The sequence below is a fragment of the Gallus gallus genome, chromosome 7 (assembly GCF_016699485.2).
Source record: "Gallus gallus isolate bGalGal1 chromosome 7, bGalGal1.mat.broiler.GRCg7b, whole genome shotgun sequence".
NCBI classification, from domain to species: Eukaryota; Metazoa; Chordata; class Aves; order Galliformes; family Phasianidae; genus Gallus; species Gallus gallus.
The window spans coordinates 36,200,263-36,218,291 of record NC_052538.1 but is presented as its reverse complement, the minus strand read 5'-3'; the positions used below and the strand labels follow the sequence as shown (position 1 = coordinate 36,218,291).

Here is an 18,029-nt window from a genome sequence, read left to right as displayed (position 1 = left end):
TTTGGTTAGATGCTCTCTGATCAGATCCACCTTGACCAAGGGGGAGCTTTCCATTCTCCAAACTCTCTTACCTCCAGGCCCTGGACTTCCCAAGGGACAGTGTTAGTAATAAAGACAGAAGCAAAGAAGCCATTCAGTATCTTTGCCATCTCAGTGTTCCCTGTTATCGGCGCACCCACCTTGTTCAGTAGTGAGCCCACATTTTCCCTAGTCCTCTTTTTACTACTGACATACTTTAAAAGCCTTTCTTACTATCCTTGATCTTTTTTGCCAGACTTAATTCCAAGTGGACCTTAACGTTGTACTTTGCATCCCTGAAGGCCCTGACAACATTCTTTTCTTCCCAAGTGGATAGGCCCCTTTTCCACATCTATTGGACCCTTTTTTTCCCTTTGAATTTATCCATGAGCTGGTTGCTCATGTATGCAGGTCTTCTGCTACCTTTCCCTGATTTTTATAAATTCTAGGATTCTCACAGCTTTTAAGAATTCAGTTGTTGTGTCATATTTTCAGGTTCTCTCAGTTTTCCTTCTTTCAGAATGCTAGACATGTATCTGTCTATCAGACATCTGTGCCATCTGCCAGACAAGTCTTTGTTGGAAAATATATCCTCCAGCTTTCCTTTCTGCTTAATTTTGCATGCTGTTTTCTTTTTTGTCTGAATGTTTTTCAGAGTTTGAAAGATTCGTGTTGAGTGCAGAAGTATAAAAGCTCAAAATTAATGTTAGAGTTGCTGCTCTTACCACATGTAACCTATTTTCCTCACAGAGCATTTAATGTTGCAGGGGACTGCTGAAGGTCACCTAGTCCAATGCCTCTACTCAAACATCCCTGCATACTTATTTTGGGCTGCTGTAAAGATGGGAGCCTGTGCTTCTGTGGCAAGAACAGTGCCCTGGACATTTACGTCCTCAAAGACTGTTTAGCAGTACCTTATAAACAAAATAAAACATAGTGTAGTCTTGCAGAATCTCAGAAATGTACAGAAAAGATTAGAAAAGTATTTTAAATACTACATTGCATTAAAGAACTTTAAAACCTAGAAGTTGTAGGAATGATAGCAACTCAGTGCAAGTTAATTTTGCTGGAAAATAAATACAAGTTATGATTTGAGATGAAACTTTAAAACAAAACTGAAACTTTGGAGCACTGGAATTGTAAAATATTTCTTAATTAATCAATTGAATATGTAAGGAGTAACATGTCACAAAGTGACCTAATTGCTGTTTGTGAAATAAGTCTTTTTTATAGAGACACTACAGAAAAAATGAGCAGAATTAAGTTTGAGTATTGAGCTCATGTAGTGTAGCTTGAGATATTGAGATTGTCCTTTCATGGTGAACTGCTTCAGATCCACTTTTTCCTTTTTTTGCTGTAGACCTCAGAGCTAACATTGTAGTGGTAACTTAATGCTGTTTTCTTTTTTTTTTATGGGGTTTTTTATCAGCTCTAATTTTAAAAGATTGGTGAGTTAATAATGTACAGTAGCAACCTGTGAATGCTAATCCAGTTTATAATACTAGCATTTTAATTTTGTTGTTATCACTGTCATACAACTTTGTTACCTATTTGTTTTCAGAATGTATTATATGGCCACAGCAGGGTTGGGTTGGAAGGGACCTCTCAGCCACACCCCTGCCACGCACTGGCTGCCCCCCAGCTCAGGCTGCCCAGGGCCCATCCACAGCCTGGGGCACCTCCAGGGCACCACAGCTCACGGCAGTGCCATAGCCTCATTGCACTCTGGCTAAAAGATTTCCTGCTCGCACCTGACCTAAATTTCCCTTCTTTTAGTTTACATCTGTTCCCCCTTGTCCTGTTGCTAACAGACAGTGCAAAGAAGTTGGTCTCCATCTTGTTTATAAGCTCCATTTAAAAACTGAAAGGATATATGTAAGTAAGTTTGTATAAGTAAACTACTGAAACCTTTACCTCAGTAGCTTAAAGGATTTATAGCCAGAATTGCCACAAGAAATTCATGTTATGAAACATGTTCGGTGTTGTCTTAATTTTTACATATGAGTATACATGTGTGTGTATGTATGTATCTATCTATATATATATAATTTTTTTTTAACTCACCACCAGAATTTAGTAAGTCTGCTCTAAATTCTGCATCAGAACATTCTTACAGAAATACTTACATATGTGTATTTGGTAAAGCTGAAGTTTGGTTTTTTTTTGCTCTGTGATACAGAATGGTGGCGAACAGCGGACTCTCACTCTCGTTCTGGGGCAGCTTTTTTCCCACCACTCTTGGGCATCTCACCGCTCTTTGCACCTCCTGCCCAAAACCATGATTCTACTCCATTCCACCCAAGAACTACAGGAAAAAATAATCGTGGCAGTTTAGAAAAAGGTAATGGCCAAAGTTATTCAGTGAATAATTGCACGCTTGCACAATGTAGAATTTCAGCCTTGCTTCTCATTGCCCGTTCCTAAAAAGTTCTGTATGAATTTATTCTGATGGTGAAGTGTGAAACATGAAAGTGTGGGCTTTCAATAACAAAGTACTCTTTCTAATAGTATTTTTACACTTTTTGTCTGGGATGAACAGTAGTGAATATATTTCTTCTAGTATTTATAGAGTAAATAATTTTTATGCATTTTTAAACACAGTCAGGGATGGTGACTCAACCACCTCCCTGGGCAGCCCATCCCAGTGCTTAACCACCCTTTCTGTATTGAAGTGTTTCCTGGTATCCAACCTAAACTTACCCTGGCTCAACTTGAGGCCATTTCCCTTCGTCCTGTCACCTATCAGCAGTGAGAAGAGACCAGCCCTGCTCTCGCTGTAAGCACCTTTCAGGTACTGGAGGAGTGCAACAAGGTCTCCCCTCAGCCTCCTCTTCCCCATACTAAACAGCCCCAGTTCCTTCAGTGTCTCCTCATAGAGCATGTTCTCCCAGCCCTTCACAAGCCTTCAATAATAGCATTCCTGCAACTTTTACTCCCTACTGCCCCTTTGTTTTTTACATTTCAGATCTTCAAAATTTTGGGGGCCTTGCTGTAGTTCTTTGAAGCTGATTGATTGTTCAGAATCTGAAGCAGACTGTTCTGCAAGATAGTTACTGGAATGTAGTGGGTTTTTTTGTTTGTTTGTTTTGTTTTTTGTTTTTTTTTAAGTCTTCTTCTGGAGAATCTTCTTATTCTGTCCCTAACTGAACTCTAGGTTTGTGTAGATTTCAGATTTTTTTTCTTTACAACATTACATTTATTTGCACTTCAAATGATGAGTGCTCTGCGTTTTGTGGTTTAAAATAAATTTGTGGGCAATTCAGACTGATTTTTGGAAGGTACCTTTTTGAGTTTATGGCAGAAATTGACTGTGAGAAGTCTTCTTAAGGGAGTATGGAAACTAGGTTACTGTGACTGGAACATCTCAACAAAAGTGTCTGCTATTTTAGATTTTTCAAATATCGCTCTGTAAAATCTGTCATCTTTAGGTATAAATGGATCACTGAATGGGAACAGTACCACTGCAGCATCTGCTATCAGCACATCTGTACTGTCCACTAGTATTGCAACATCCGCAGGGCAAGTGAAAGTGGTAACCTCAGGAGCAGGAGGCCGCAAATACAACCAGGAGCAAAACAAAGTTCAGCTTTTGGACACCAGAGCTGACAAAATTAAAGACAAGGTAAATAATGTGTAAACAGTTCATGATTCAACTGAGAGGTGGTGAGTGTTCTGATTTGTGCACACAGATATATTTTTACCCTAATCCAAAAAAACTTCGGAATTTTCATCTTTCGGAGCATGATGTCCACTTTTGTGGAGTGTTGTTTCTGAGGAATTGTTATGCTTGCTTTTTGTTTTTAAACATACATTTTGTTTGTGAACAATTTCCACTATTTTCACTGCATAATAACTGTATTTGATAACATGAGTTTATTTACATTAAGCAATTATAAAATGAAAGTATGTTTTAACACAACTAATCTATAGCTGTTTGCATGTAAGCATATGTAATATATGAATATATATTCATGGGTAATATATATCGGAATCATAGAATCACAGAATGGCTTAGTTTGGAAGGGATCTTAAAGATCACTCAGTTCCAGCCCCTGCCATTGGCTGGTTACCCACCACTAGCTCAGGCTGCCCAGGGCCCCATCCAGCCTGACTTTGGACATGTCCAGGAATGGAGCGCCTGCATTTCTCTGGGCAGCCTGTGCTAGGGCCTCACTGCTTCTGGGTAAAGATTTCCATCTCATATCTGATCTAAAAATCCCCTATTTAGTTTAAAGCTGTTCGCCCTTGTCCTGTCATTATCAGACTGTGCACGTAGTTGCTCTCCCTTCTGTTTATAAACTCCCTATAAGTACTGGAAGGCCACAGTGAGTCTCTTCTCCAGACTGAACACGTGCAGCTTCCTCAGCCTGTCTTCATAAGAGAAGTGATTATTTAACTATGTAATTGTGTTTCTTGTAGTTTGAAACAAAATTTCAGAAGCTAAATTAAATCTTTAGGCTTTAAAAAAGCTTTTCTGGAATTCTCTATTTATCAGAAGTAAGAAAAGTCAAAGGACTTGGGCAGTCATCTGATATTGAAGATATTAAAAGTCTCATTGTGTTAATAAAAGTACTTAGAGAAAAAAACAAGCATTCCTGAAGAAATTTGGCCTTCTTGAAGACCAAATTATGAAACTAGTTGAAATGTAGCAAATACTGTGAAATTACAAATAATGTAATTTAAATGAATGTGTCTCTGAAATGGGTTGATGATTCCAATATCTTGGTATTCTTTCTGTGTTATTTTGCAAGAAAGCTTTTGGTTTTTGAAATTTCTGGAAGCAGTGAATGTTGTGGATTTCTAGACTTGAATTCCAGACCGCTTTTCTCAGCTCTAGTCTGATACGTTGCTTTGAAATGTAGTGGTGCTTAACTGATCTGCAGGTTATGTGCTGCAAAAACTGTTGTGGCAAAACCTAGTGACCTTTGTTTCATTTTCGTCACCTTGAGAAGCACTTCTTCCTCTTTAGTTCCTGGCAAAGACTGTCTAGACAGTCGGTTCTACTAAGGGATTACAGGCTCCTTTACTCTAGAATCTTACTGGTTGGTTTTGTTTTAAAATAAGATAATGCATCAAATTAAAGCTGAACCAGTAATAAAGTGGTCATCTTCCTGGTAGAAACCCAGAAAAAAAGCAGTAGAAAGCTCCAGTAACAGTGACAGTGACTCAGGCTCCTCGTCAGACACATCGAGTGAAGGCATAAGCAGCAGTGATTCTGATGACCTAGAGGAGGATGAAGAGGAGGAGGAGGACCAGAGTGCTGAAGAGAGTGAAGATGATGAATCTGATTCTGAAAATGAAGCACATCACGAAAACAAGAACAAGGTATGACATCTCACTCTGCAGCTTGCAGTCTTGTCATTATAAGCTGTTTGTGGAAAAAAATCATCTAGTGTTTGTACCAGAGAATGATTATTTATCTGCATATTAATGAATGTTAGGAATGCTGGGTTTTGCTTGGTTTATCAGGTTTTTTTTGTATTTTTTTTCCCTCCCTTTTCTGTATGGGTGTGTTGTTTTTTGTTATTGAGGGGCTAGAAGGTTTGTTTTGTTATCAAGTGCCAAATATATTTAAAAAAAAACAACGAACAACAGCAACAAAACTCACAACCAACACCAAGAAGTTAGGTGCTGTGCATTGATACTGAGTTGAAAGTGTGCCTTTTCAAGATATTGCACCTTGGCAGTTGCTTTTTCCTAGCAAAATTGTTACTTTTCCTGATAACAAATAGAAAAACAAGATTGGAATGCTGGGTAGTTTAGTAGTCTTACTGTCAGATTACTTGTTAAAAGCAATCATATTTTAGTACTCTTCTCTACTGACTATTTTTTTTCACATGCTGAGATTATCCTAGAAAGAAAAAAAAAACCTAAATATATCACAGGATTTATTTTTAAATTAGTATTATTCATCCTTTGCCAAGAAGAGTATAATTATTCTGTTAGGATGGATGATTTTTTTTTTCCATCATCTTTAAGTAATCTAACATGAATGTTCATAAATGCCTGTTTTGCAGGTGCTAATGCATAGTGGTGTAAAAGACATGAAAACTGATGGCCAAAAAGCCCATGAAAAGTCCCAAGAAAAAAGAACACACCAGCAGATACCTCTTGTGTCTGATTCCCAGACTCATTCATCATTCCAGTCCCAGCAGAAGCAGCCTCAGGTTTTGTCACAGCAACTTCCGTTTATTTTCCAAAGCTCTCAGGCAAAGGAGGAATCTGTGAACAAACACACAAGTGTAATACAGTCTACGGGACTGGTTCCCAATGTGAAACCTTTGTCTTTGGTACATCAAACCAAAAAGGAAGCCTACTTAAAAATCATAGTTCCTCCTCCTGACCTACTCAAAGCAGGGAATAAGAATACCTCTGAAGAATCCATACCTTTGATCAGCGATGTACGATCAAAACGAGTGAGTGAAAAATCACTGTTCTGACTGTTTGTAACCGGTGCTATCTGCTTAACAAAACTTACTGCAACATTATCAAACTCTATTTAAATCTGATGTTTAAATACAATTTGATGTGGTCTCCAATCTTTTCTTGCTAATTTGGGATCTTTTATTTGAAGTTCACCTGGGTAATTTTTGTATTATAAGATCTAATACAGTAAGCCCAGTAATACCTGGAAACAAAAGGATATCTTAAAGATGGCATAAGCTTTTGCATGGTGGCTTATGAAGGTTATAATCTTCTCTCTTCCCTTTTATGCTGATGAAGAAAGAGATTTTGCTGTGCATCTCTTAAATAAATATGAACAGCTAAATTATATATAAAAATGAGAAGAGTACTCCTGGGAAATTGAATGGGATGGGCATTTTTAGCTTTCCTTTTCAAAGTTTTAATCGAAATGCTGGTTTAATATTTTCCATATCTGGTACATAAGCATTGTAGAGTTCATTTTCTGGTGTGTTTGTTCCTTGCAGATGGGAGGATGTTCGTGGATTAACTATTAAAACTTAGTATAACCTTTGCAGTAGAATTTCTTTTTACTGATCAGGACCCTACAGTATGCTTATACATATCTGCGCTAACAGTTCTGTTGCTTACAAAACTTTGTTTTGATTTTGTACTTTGTTTTTCTATTTGCAATTATGGTAGAATCATTTTTGTGACTAGCGGTGAGTTTTCATAGCTCCTATTAAGTTTGATTTTAGTGGAGATTGGATGGCAGTAAAAATATGTAATTTTAGAAATGTTGAGGCTGGGGGGGTGTGCCCCCATGTATACATACACACACACACACACACATATATATATATATACTCACACTCATCAAGATATTTCATATTTTAAAACACCTTAGAAGTAATGTCAGTGAAAAGTGAAGTCTGATTCACTGATAACTCATGATTTAAAGACCTTAAAGTATTTTAAACACGTTTTCTTCTAGACTGGAAGTAAATCATTTTGTCTTTCCAAATCCCAGGTGCTTCTCAAAGTTTAAATAAGCTAATCATTTAACTGGAATTTGTAAATAAATGTAATTATGGAAATACCTGTCTTTTCCATTGGAAGTTGTTTCTGGTATCAAATTTAGGTCAGGAGTCTTTGAGTGGTGATCTGTCACCCGTTTATTACTTTTATTTCTGTAATTTTCTACTGGAAATAAGCACTACATAAATATCTATTTTATAAATCTTTGTTTTGTGTTTAGTTTTAAGTAGTAGTTTTTCCAGGAATGTATTTGACTTAGTATGTAAAAATTGATTTAAGATGCACCATGTTAATTCTACTTTTTTAATCAAAGAAAGTGTATTTTCCTTATTTTTGAAGAATTTGAAACAGAACACGGTCTAAGCTCCACATGCATGTGTTTCTGAAGCACTAGTGTCTACTATGGGATTTTAAACTTTGTGAAGAATTTTCAAGTATTACTTTTCTTACTTTTTCTTCAGGGATGAAAAGCTTGTGTATCACAGTTCTTTTGAATAGTAACATTTTTTCTCACAATTTTCTGTGTAGAAGTTCCCTGTGCTGAGAGCCTTCTGTTGGATTTTAGCTGGTGTTGTAGCCATTAGTGTGTTGCATTTACCACGTGCTTCAAAATGGACCATTCAGTAAAGAGATTAAATGTATTGAAATGAGTAAAAAGTGGTTTTATCCCTGTGTAGCTACATAAAGTGTAGTCTGGTTTTTTCTGTTTGAGATCATATTTAATTTCTTCAGGAAAATTGCCATCCAGAGCAGTGCAAAAAGAGAATGAGGTTGCCTGCATAATTTAAATCAGCTTAATTTCACAATTCATCTTGTACTATATGATTTACACTGAAAGCTACTGGAGAGATGCAAAGAACTTGCAGCTACTCTTCTCTTCTTCTGTAGCTAGCACTTATGTTCTATTATAAAGAGCTTTTCTGAAAGCAGATATTTGATTTAATAGAGTTCATCTGGCTGAAAAAACAGATACTCAGATTTTATTCCTCTTCTTATTTCTTTAGGAACAATATAAACAGACATTCCCAGCAGCACAGCTAAAGAAACAGGAATCATCTAAGAACCTGAAGAAGGTTATTGCATCTTTGTCAAGCTCAAAACCGACATCTTGTTCACCAGCTCATCAAAAACTCACATCTTTGGAAAACAACCATTCTAATCCATTCCTGACAAATGCACTTTTAGGTAATCACCAACCCAATGGAGTTATTCAGAGCGTCATCCAGGAAGTTCCTCTTGCACTTACTACAAAACAGAAATCCCAAACCAAGATCAATGAAAGTGTAGCCATTGCTAGCAGTACCCCCTTTTCTTTGCCAGTGAACTTGAGTGCATGTGGGAAAAAAACAACTGGTAACCGGACACTTGTTGTGCCCTCTACCTCTCCTGTGTTACCTGGTTCAGGAAAGGATAAACCAGTCAGCAATAATGCAGTAAATGCAGTAAAAACACAACACTGCCTTCCGTCTGCAAAACTGGTGGTGGAGCAGTTCAGAGGGGTAGACTCAGATGCCCCCAGCAGTAAAGAATCTGACGACTCAAATGATGATGATGACGACGATGAAGATGAAGATGAGGATGATGAAGATGATGATTCTGATGATAGCCAATCAGGTGGTTTAAACTTTTTAATAGGAAAAGCAGAAACTTTTTTGTGTGTGTTGAAAATGTATTTATTTCCCACAGTATTTTTTAAATAGAGGAAGGCAATGTTGACGCAGCATGACCCACCCAGTGTCTTACAGATAGCATGGAAAGTAGTGCATGCCTCCCAGTCCTTCCTTGTGTCACATCCAAAATCATGTTTTGGGTTTTCTGGTACTTGGTCCCATGGCAAGCATACTTTCAGCTGTCCTGGTAAATAGGGTTCAGGGGCCTTCTGGAAAGACTATCAAAGAACTAATATCCAGATAAATTGCCCAACCTGCTATTCATGTACTGTTTCCATGGCAGGGTGCACAGGAGAGAGTTGGGGGGGGGGGGGGGGGGGGGTAGGCTGTTTGTCAGGCAGAGTCCATCTGCTGAGCAGCCTTCCTCAGCCAGAGAGGCACTAAACAAAACTGCCTTCAAACTTTCAAGACTGGTAAGAAAAGCGTATTTCTAGGCTTTATTCAGGAGCACAGTAGTGAATGAGCTTAGAGAATCATACCAGGACAGTTGTAAAGGCTGCATTGTTCTTAGATAACTTTCTGATTTGTTTTTGAAGACTCAGGTGATTCAGAAAGACATGACTTGTTTTGAAGAGTTTATTATATTACCAGCCACTCCCTTCCCATGTGTACCCATATCCCTTGTGTCCTGCTCCGCCTTTGTTATTCTCCTCTTACTTTATCCACACACCTTCTGTTGTCCTCAGAACTGTTTCCTCTTTTCTGTTCCTTACCCTGTCTGTCCTTTACCCTATATCTAACTTAGCCGAGATTGCCACCATTTCTGACGCCTCTCTCTCTCTTGCACCCAGTTCCACCATTTGCTTCCTTCTCTTTGTGCAGGATTTCACAGCTTTTGTAGTTGCCCTTCCCACAGCAGGGTGTGCATACCGGGCTCACAGGGCAATCTAGCTGTAGTCTGCCCTATGGTAAACAATCTCTTAAAACACTCTGTTTCTGTCTCTCTTCTTGTGAGGAGCAGCAGTGCATTGTAACACAGAACTACTTTATACTGTCATAATTTTAGTCATTTTGAAGTTTAGCTAATTCATTATAACCTCTGATTGTTATTCAAGGAATGTTATAAAAGTTTTGAAGTCAGAAAACCTTTGGATTTAATAAGACCAAAGACTTCACAAGTGTTAAATCTTAAGTGTGTTTGATGTTAATTAACTGGTCTTATCTGTCTTTTGCTATAATTTTTCTTAATAGAGTCTGACAGTAATTCCGAGTCAGATACAGATGGGTCTGAAGATGAAGATGATGAGGATGATAAGGATCAAGATGAGTCAGATACAGACACTGAGGGGGAAAAAACTCCACTGAAACTTAAGAAAACTGGTTCCTCCATAAAGAGCTCTTCCATTGGTCCTGTAGCTCATTCCACTCCGCTAAATCTCCAAGTAGCAAAGACCCCGAGCTCTGCACCATCTGCCTTATGTCCCGAGACCCAGCCTGCAGTTTTTCTTGGGACAACACCATCTACTCTTACACCAAGTTCACACTGTGGTATCTGAATGTCTTTTTATATAATACAGTGTAACACCTAAGTGACATGTATTGTAAAGGTACTTACCAGAAGTATTTTAAACACTGGTATCAGGTGATCTTTTCACAAGTGTTTGCAAAAGACCTTAAAATCATTCATCAGAATTGCAGGTACCTAGAAATCTAATGTTACACTCAGTCTAGGACATCTTAGTCCATGTAATTTTGTACTCGAGAGAAAGTAGGAAGTAGTAGTTGGATTTTATATTTATTATGCTAAAGTTCTTTATTGATTAGTCTTTATCGAACGTATTACTCTGAACTAGTAATTTATAAGATTGTAGAGATCACACAATTATTTTAAAAAGAAAAAAATATGGAAAAAACATAGCATTTTGCTGTTAGGTTGATAATCCTGTATTGGATAACTAACTGGAGTGATACAACTGCTGCAGAAAAGCCTGCATTTTTTTTGAAAGTCAGACTTCTCAATTTGCACAGTAACAATTAAATCAATTTGCATATTTACTGCTTTGAATTGGCGACTTGATATTTAAATAACACACAAGTGAAGTAAGTTTTTTAATTGCAACATCCACTCATAGACTGGTTTTTGTATTTCAATTCTGTAGAACAGAAATAAGATGCCATGTCATCAAGTACATTAGCTTTAAAGGAATGTGCAGTTGACTTCCTGTTTTTTCCATGAACAAGCAGGTGAATTACACAGGAAAAGATTTTGCATGTATTGAGGATAATCCACATTCTTAAAAGTACAAAGTTAATTTTGTTTCTCAGAAATTTGGGTTGCTTTATGATGCTTTTAAAAGGCTGGTGGATTTCTGTTGTTAGTTGTGGAGATGACAGGTTCAGTGTGTTTTTTTTTGTCTCCTTGTGTTAGGTTCAGTACTTTTTCTCCCTACGAAGAATGGCTATAACGCTATTAAAATACTCTTGTATTCATCTTACCTAACGGTAGTCAGTTGATAAAGAGGTGCATGGCCTCTTCTCTATATTTGACTTTCATTACACAGCTTTTTCTCGATTCACTTGTATTTGGATAAACAATTTTGCTCCCTCTACCATGACTGTTAGAGGTAATATGAAGGTCATGTTAGTTTAAGATAGCAGCAATGTGTCCAAGAAGTTTGACATCCAAGCATGGGCAGCTCCATGGTGTTTACTGAGAAGGACGCTAATAAACAGTTGCTTCTACATCTTCTAGTCATCTCCATTGGAAACCTGTGCTATTATGTCATGAAATACTCCTAACTGTGACAGTTTGGAGCAAGTTTGGAAGGTGTACTTTCTCATGTCCATTTACACAGGCAAGAGGCATGTCATGTTCTTGAAACAAAAGGTTCTGACAACCTTTTTGAGAAATGCATCTTTCCAAAATTTGTCTGGGTACATAGTCGCTGTCTCTGAAAAAAACTGAGGAAAAGTACCAGTGTTCAGCACTCTTTAAACCTCACATTTGATTTTCTTTTTCACTTATATTTTTTTATTCAAGTCTTGATTAGCACCAAGCAAAGCAAAAGGTATTTGAATTCTGCATAGCTGGAATAATTTTTCTACTTTTGGCAGTTGACCACAGTCTCATACAAAGTGCACTTTGAGGACAGAGTGTAGTCACACATGTGGTCTTAAAGTAAGGAATATCTGCTTTTTCATCTTCTGTATTGAAAAAGCTGTCTCTTATAGAATACAGGTGCTCATTATTATAGTGCATCTCCATATTACCTGACACAGATAAACAAGTCAAGCAGCTTAGCATAGCATGATTGCTTTTTTTGTTTGTTTGTTTTAGGAAAAAAAAGTTAAAGGAAAACTACGGGAAAAAGTATTTCCAAAGGGCAATAAGTTGCATTAATTTTCTTGGTGTTTTAGATACATAACATCTAGCATGTAAAAATGATTTAACTTTTCATTTCAGGATGTAAGTTTAAAGGTATAGCTCAGGAACTTGTTACTTTCTTTTTTGCAAGCTCCGGTGTTAATAAGAAATTCTTTTTTAGGCATCTCAAAGAGACGAAGAGTAACAGATGAACGGGAGCTGCGTGTTCCTCTGGAATATGGGTACGTTGCATATATACTTGTTATTCTGTAAGGGGGAGATAATACCTTCAAAAATCAGCTGGGAAAGAAATGATGTATTTCAGCCCCAAGAATTTTTAAAACAGGAAAAGGGCTTCAAGGATTTAGATTTTCAACTCCCAGTGACTGCACATCTCTTTAGAAGTGTCAGCATATTTCATTAATTCATTTGTGCATCAAATTTCCTCCTTTGCAAACATGGCTTGCTTTTTAGCAGTTTTGCCACTGGAAATTAGTCCTTTCAGTTCATTCTGTGCTCAAACAACTCCTTGAAATATTGTTCTAAAATCTGTATTTTATCAGTAGCTTGATAGAAATGATTTCATATACAATCAGAATGTTGACAATCAACATCGTAACCATTTCTTTCTTCCTGTTTGATTGTTTGATAATCTTGTCAAATTAGAATGCAACTTTTGCACTTCAGGTGAAGTTCTGGAATTGGCATTACTTATTTCTTAAGAAGTGAATTGTTATATGCATCCATTTCATGTTATTCTAGCTGGCAAAGAGAAACCCGAATAAGAAACTTTGGTGGCCGTCTTCAGGGAGAAGTAGCGTATTTTGCACCTTGTGGAAAGAAGCTGAGGCAATATCCTGAAGTAGTAAAGGTATTAAAGTAAATTCTTTTCTTAACTTCTGTGTTCTCATGCTACCAGGCATGTTTGCAATAAAAGAATGCCACTTTTTCCTCCAGTAAAGATCCTTATTTCAAAGTACGTGTTGTGAGGAGATGATAATACTTCTCAGCCTGATTGCTGATTTGGTCTGTATATCACCTTGATCAAATATGCAAATCATTACACTCACAGTTAGCTGTACATCAAAGCTGGGTTGTAATTATTTACAAGCTGAAGTGGAAAAATATGTGATTTTTTCAGTATCTCAGCAGAAATGGAATAATGGATATCTCAAGGGACAATTTCAGCTTCAGTGCAAAAATAGGAGTGGGTGACTTCTATGAAGCCAGAGATGGACCGCAGGTATCTGCTTTTTAAAAAGTAAAGTCTTTGATCCAAGGAACATTAACATAACTTTGGATGAAGTAGTTTTTGCTACAGTCTGAAGCATTTATTGTTTTTTAGATAATTCTTTCTAAAAATTCTGCTTATCTCTTAATAATTCTGAGTTGCTTATGCCTTGATCCCTGGCAGTGTTGAAAACTGCACCTCTCAGTGATTTCAGTAGGAGCTTGCAAGAGTTCAGCATGCCTCATGACCAACTCCGAGCCTGGTTTTGTGTAGTATGAAGGAACTCAGAGTTCCATGTTTTATCTGAGTCAGTATTCAGCTATTTCTGACTGAAACTTGTCTTTCTGTTTTGTAGAAGCCTAGTATTAAGAATCATTTCTGTGTTTGCATTAAATCACGCTGCTTTCATGTATTCATCTTCATAATATGCCTAAAATACATATTTAAATACAAGTGTTTGGTTTATTGGGAAGCACTAGAAACATTAGATCATTAAGGAAGGGAAATCTGAGTATACTGATTATGCTTTACAGTGGCAGCATTATTAGGTGTTGTGTAGAGGTACCACACAAGAATAAGTAATGTTAGAATTCTAAGGTAATTAGTACTTTGATTGATCCATGCTTTATTTCTCTTGTCTGGTCATGTTGCCTTTTCTTTAGGATGTGTGCAAAAGATTTTAGCCTTCAGTCAAAAAAAAAGGTTTTCTTTTTCAAAGTATAAAGCATCTTTATATGGTACTACGGCAGCGTGGATAGGTAACAACACTGTAGTTTTCCCATGTGACTGTGATTCCACATGGAAGTACATAGTATTTGCATAATAAAAATTTGAAAGCTTAACAGCAACTGAGTTCATGGTAAATGTTGGAATATCAGTTCCTTTGTTACCCTGTTAGGTTCTTCATGTGTTTCCCATATTCCTTCTGTAACCTTGGTCCCTTCTTCAGTTCTCTCTTTCTTCCTCTCCTTCGATTCATAATGTTCAGATCTTGCCCTTCTGAGGTGTGGTGGAAGGGCACATTCTTGTAGGCGAGACTGGCAGTGTGCAGCATTGTACATCTCACTGTAGTTTCTGCTTGTATAGTTTGTTTACAATGAGGAGGACAAATTTAAACTGAAATTAATGATGATGCCAGCTACTTGTAAAGAGCCTGTGGCTTTGTTCATCAGTTTGGCCAGCAGGCTTTCAGCTTTATTCTGCTTCCCTGTATAGTTATCTTGTACCTTTGAGATAGCCCTACAGTGTTCCTTCTGGCCTCTAGCTACTTTTTCCAGATGGCAGTGCCAGCTAGATGTCTGGTATCCTCTGTCACAATTGCTAGGCCTGAGCAGATGGCCTCATTGCAGTAGGCTATTGCATAGACCTAAAGGTCAGAAACTAAATTACTGGTGGGATTGGCTGAAACTAGATGATTATTATGGTCCTTTTCAACCCAGGCCATTCTATGATTAGTTTCAACAATGAAGGACAACATTTCAAAATATTATTTTGGTTTCTTCCTCTTTGTGCAGTGACGCTTAGCTTATGTTGAAGCCATTGCATCTTTTATATTGGCACTCATCCTGCTTTTTCTTTTCCCCCCTCCTTTGACATCTAGAAAATTCACAAAATCTCAGATGGTATGTTTTGTATAATAGAAATGTATTCTGGTTCCAATTATATATGTATAAATTCGTGTATAATCCCAAAACATAGGTAGTCAATTATCACCTTCTATGGAGAGAGATGTTATCATACCAGTCTGTAGTTGTCAAAGTTCATTGCAGAGTGCTTGCCCTTGTCACATGCAAATGGAGGAGCACTTGCATGCAGAAATTCTTTATTTCTTGTTTTTATGGTTTTGTATTCTTCAAAATGCAGAGCTGCTGTAATTACATAGTGGCTAAATATGGTGTAGTACATGGCTAATGTTACGGTTATTTGTAGTTTAATACACGATTAAATAAAACTATCAACTTGTATGGTGAGAATTTCACAGCAGTGACATATATGAGAATTAGATTATTCAAGCATGTTTTCTTAAAAGAATATCAAGAGAATGAGTACTCAAAGTAGTGTTTATTCTGTCACATGCATTCTCTTATCAAGAGATTCTTTTTTCCTTGACTTTTGAGCCATCCAAACAGTGAAAGAATTACAAAAGTTGGTGGTAACTTTGCAAGTGTAAGTGCAACAATTGGATTCCAATTTGTTTTGAGCATTAAACTTTATTTGAAACAGAATTAAGGTTATCAACTAGATGTTAGCATGGCAACTGTCAGATGGCCTTTTGAAGTAATTGATGAAGGATGGAATCATGCATGCTTCAGGTTCTGAACTGACATGTATCAGCACACTAGGAAGTGAATTACTGTGCATTTATTCCAGTTGAAAACTCTCCTAGCTCAATGCCATATGAAGGAGAATATCGTGTTGCTATGATGTGCTGCTGCATTCCTCCCCACACCCTCAATTATCACTTAATTTATAAAAGATTTAGGTAATTGAATGATCTTCATCAGCTTGCAGTGTTTTTCTGTGCTTAAAAAAAGAAGATCGAATACCATCAGAAAATCAGTAATAGTTAATCCAGTAAATTTCATTCTGTTCCTCTGTAAGTGCAGTGATTTCAGTGTAAAAGAACGGCCATGCTGGTACAGAACAGGAGTTGTGATGAGTCTTGTGTTCTGTCTCCAGCTGTAGTTCTCAGTGAATGCCTTGGAGAAAATGAAGTTGGCACACCTGTAGAGATAATAACTCCTCCAGTTATCTCAGTATCCATGTATTTTCAGGTACAGGGCTGTCCTGGGACCTATTATATAGTTTGTCTACTCAGTGTCTCTCAGTGGATCTTGTTTAAGCTATTTTTGTGAAATCCTATCTTGAACTTGTGGAAACGTGTTTAATCACAGTGTCTGGCAAGATGTTAAGAAATCTTCTTTACTTTTTTTGAAATGATATTTCTTATTGCTTATTGAATCTTATTCCTGTTAGCTTCTAGGTTATCTTCTCTGAGGATTATGTGACTGTAGTATGCATCTGTAGTCTCTGTGGTACTAGTGATCTCAGAGACGTGTAAATGGAGGTCTGTACATTTGTTATCATTGGTATTATTGACCAGAGAAAATTAAATGGAAAGCAAAAGAGATCTCCATTGCAGGATCCAAAGTACTTGACAGACAGCTGCAGCTTCTTCTGTTTCTTGAATGGGTTTTGGTTTATCTGTTTGCTTTTTTGGTCACATAAAATGTATGAGATTTCATAGGTTCACTGTTGGTGTACGTGATAAGTATGGTATTAAATCTAGCTTAGTTTGCTCAGCTTTATAAACTAAACTTCTGGTAAACTGTAAGGCAGGTACTAAGCAGCAAAATGAACAATGTATACTTCTCTTGTTAGAAAATGACTTAACTTTTTTTTAGGTGTAGACGTGATTATATTTGAAAGCTTTGCAGTGATGTACTGTACATGTCATGATATGATTGTGATTCTGAACAGTTGGTACTTAAGACCATAATAAAGTAGCCCTTGGAATCTCTTTAAACTGAGTGTGAGATGTAATCTTACGATGGTCCTGACTGGGAGAGGTTCAGGCTTAAACGTTTCTAATGAATTGTGAAGAATAAGCAAAAAGAATTAAAAATAAATTGACAAAATAAGAAAAAAATGTATTTTATGCTTGCTTCAGTACTTTCTATATGTACTTTCTAATGAGAAAAATTTGGTAATGCAAATCTATTATTTTGCGAAGATATATTTAGTAGAAGTGTTTTATATGCTACCAACATTAATTCTTGATTTAGCAGACATTTTCAAAATCTTGTAATAAACATTCTAGGCTAAATTATGGTGAGGTCTAAAAGGTACTTCTATTTTTTTCCATTTTTTGAAAGTGGTAAAGTCTGTTACATAGAAGCATAGAAACATAGTTCGGGTTGAAAGGGACCTTTAAGATAACTGAGTTCCAGCCCCCTGCTGTAGGCAGGGACACATAGACCGGGTTGCTGATGGCCCCATCCAGCCTGGATACAATTGTGACGTAGGTGGGTGTTTAACCGGGATCAGGTAGGCTGAGCTACTGTTACGTTCAGTAGCTACAATAAACTCCGCTTATTATCAGTTAAATGAAAGTTCTTTCTAACGAAGTATTTCAGTGTTTGCTTTTGAGATTGCATGACAAAGTACTACTCATAGTGAAGGAAGTGGTTCAGTACCTTGCTTCATGCTTTATGAAGTTAGCAAATGTAGTTTCTATAGCTTTTAGTTAAGACAAAGTATGAGGAGTTACAGGCTTCCAGTTTCTTTCAATTCAGTTTGGTGCAGAAATTTTCTAGCACAGGAGGGAGGAAGAACTAAAATGTTCTAAATACTTCAGAATTAAAAT

The 18,029-nt window shown here is 37.0% G+C and overlaps 1 protein-coding gene across 30 annotated transcripts in view; it reads left to right on the top strand.

Moving 5' to 3' along the window:
- BAZ2B (bromodomain adjacent to zinc finger domain 2B) overlaps positions 1-18,029 on the top strand; it is a 108,639-nt gene that overhangs the window by 54,802 nt on the left and 35,808 nt on the right. For 16 of the 30 annotated variants that reach the window (XM_025152119.3, XM_046943421.1, XM_040703304.2 and 13 more), the window contains 9 exons: positions 2,198-2,359; positions 3,447-3,640; positions 5,137-5,343; positions 6,036-6,434; positions 8,463-9,072; positions 10,320-10,616; positions 12,614-12,674; positions 13,195-13,303; positions 13,574-13,675. In XM_025152119.3, coding sequence (XP_025007887.2) covers positions 2,198-2,359; positions 3,447-3,640; positions 5,137-5,343; positions 6,036-6,434; positions 8,463-9,072; positions 10,320-10,616; positions 12,614-12,674; positions 13,195-13,303; positions 13,574-13,675 — 2,141 coding nt within the window. The remainder of the gene's footprint in view (positions 1-2,197; positions 2,360-3,446; positions 3,641-5,136; positions 5,344-6,035; positions 6,435-8,462; positions 9,073-10,319; positions 10,617-12,613; positions 12,675-13,194; positions 13,304-13,573; positions 13,676-18,029) is intronic. The other 14 variants (XM_040703306.2, XM_025152125.3, XM_040703307.2 and 11 more) reach the window with 3 other exon arrangements.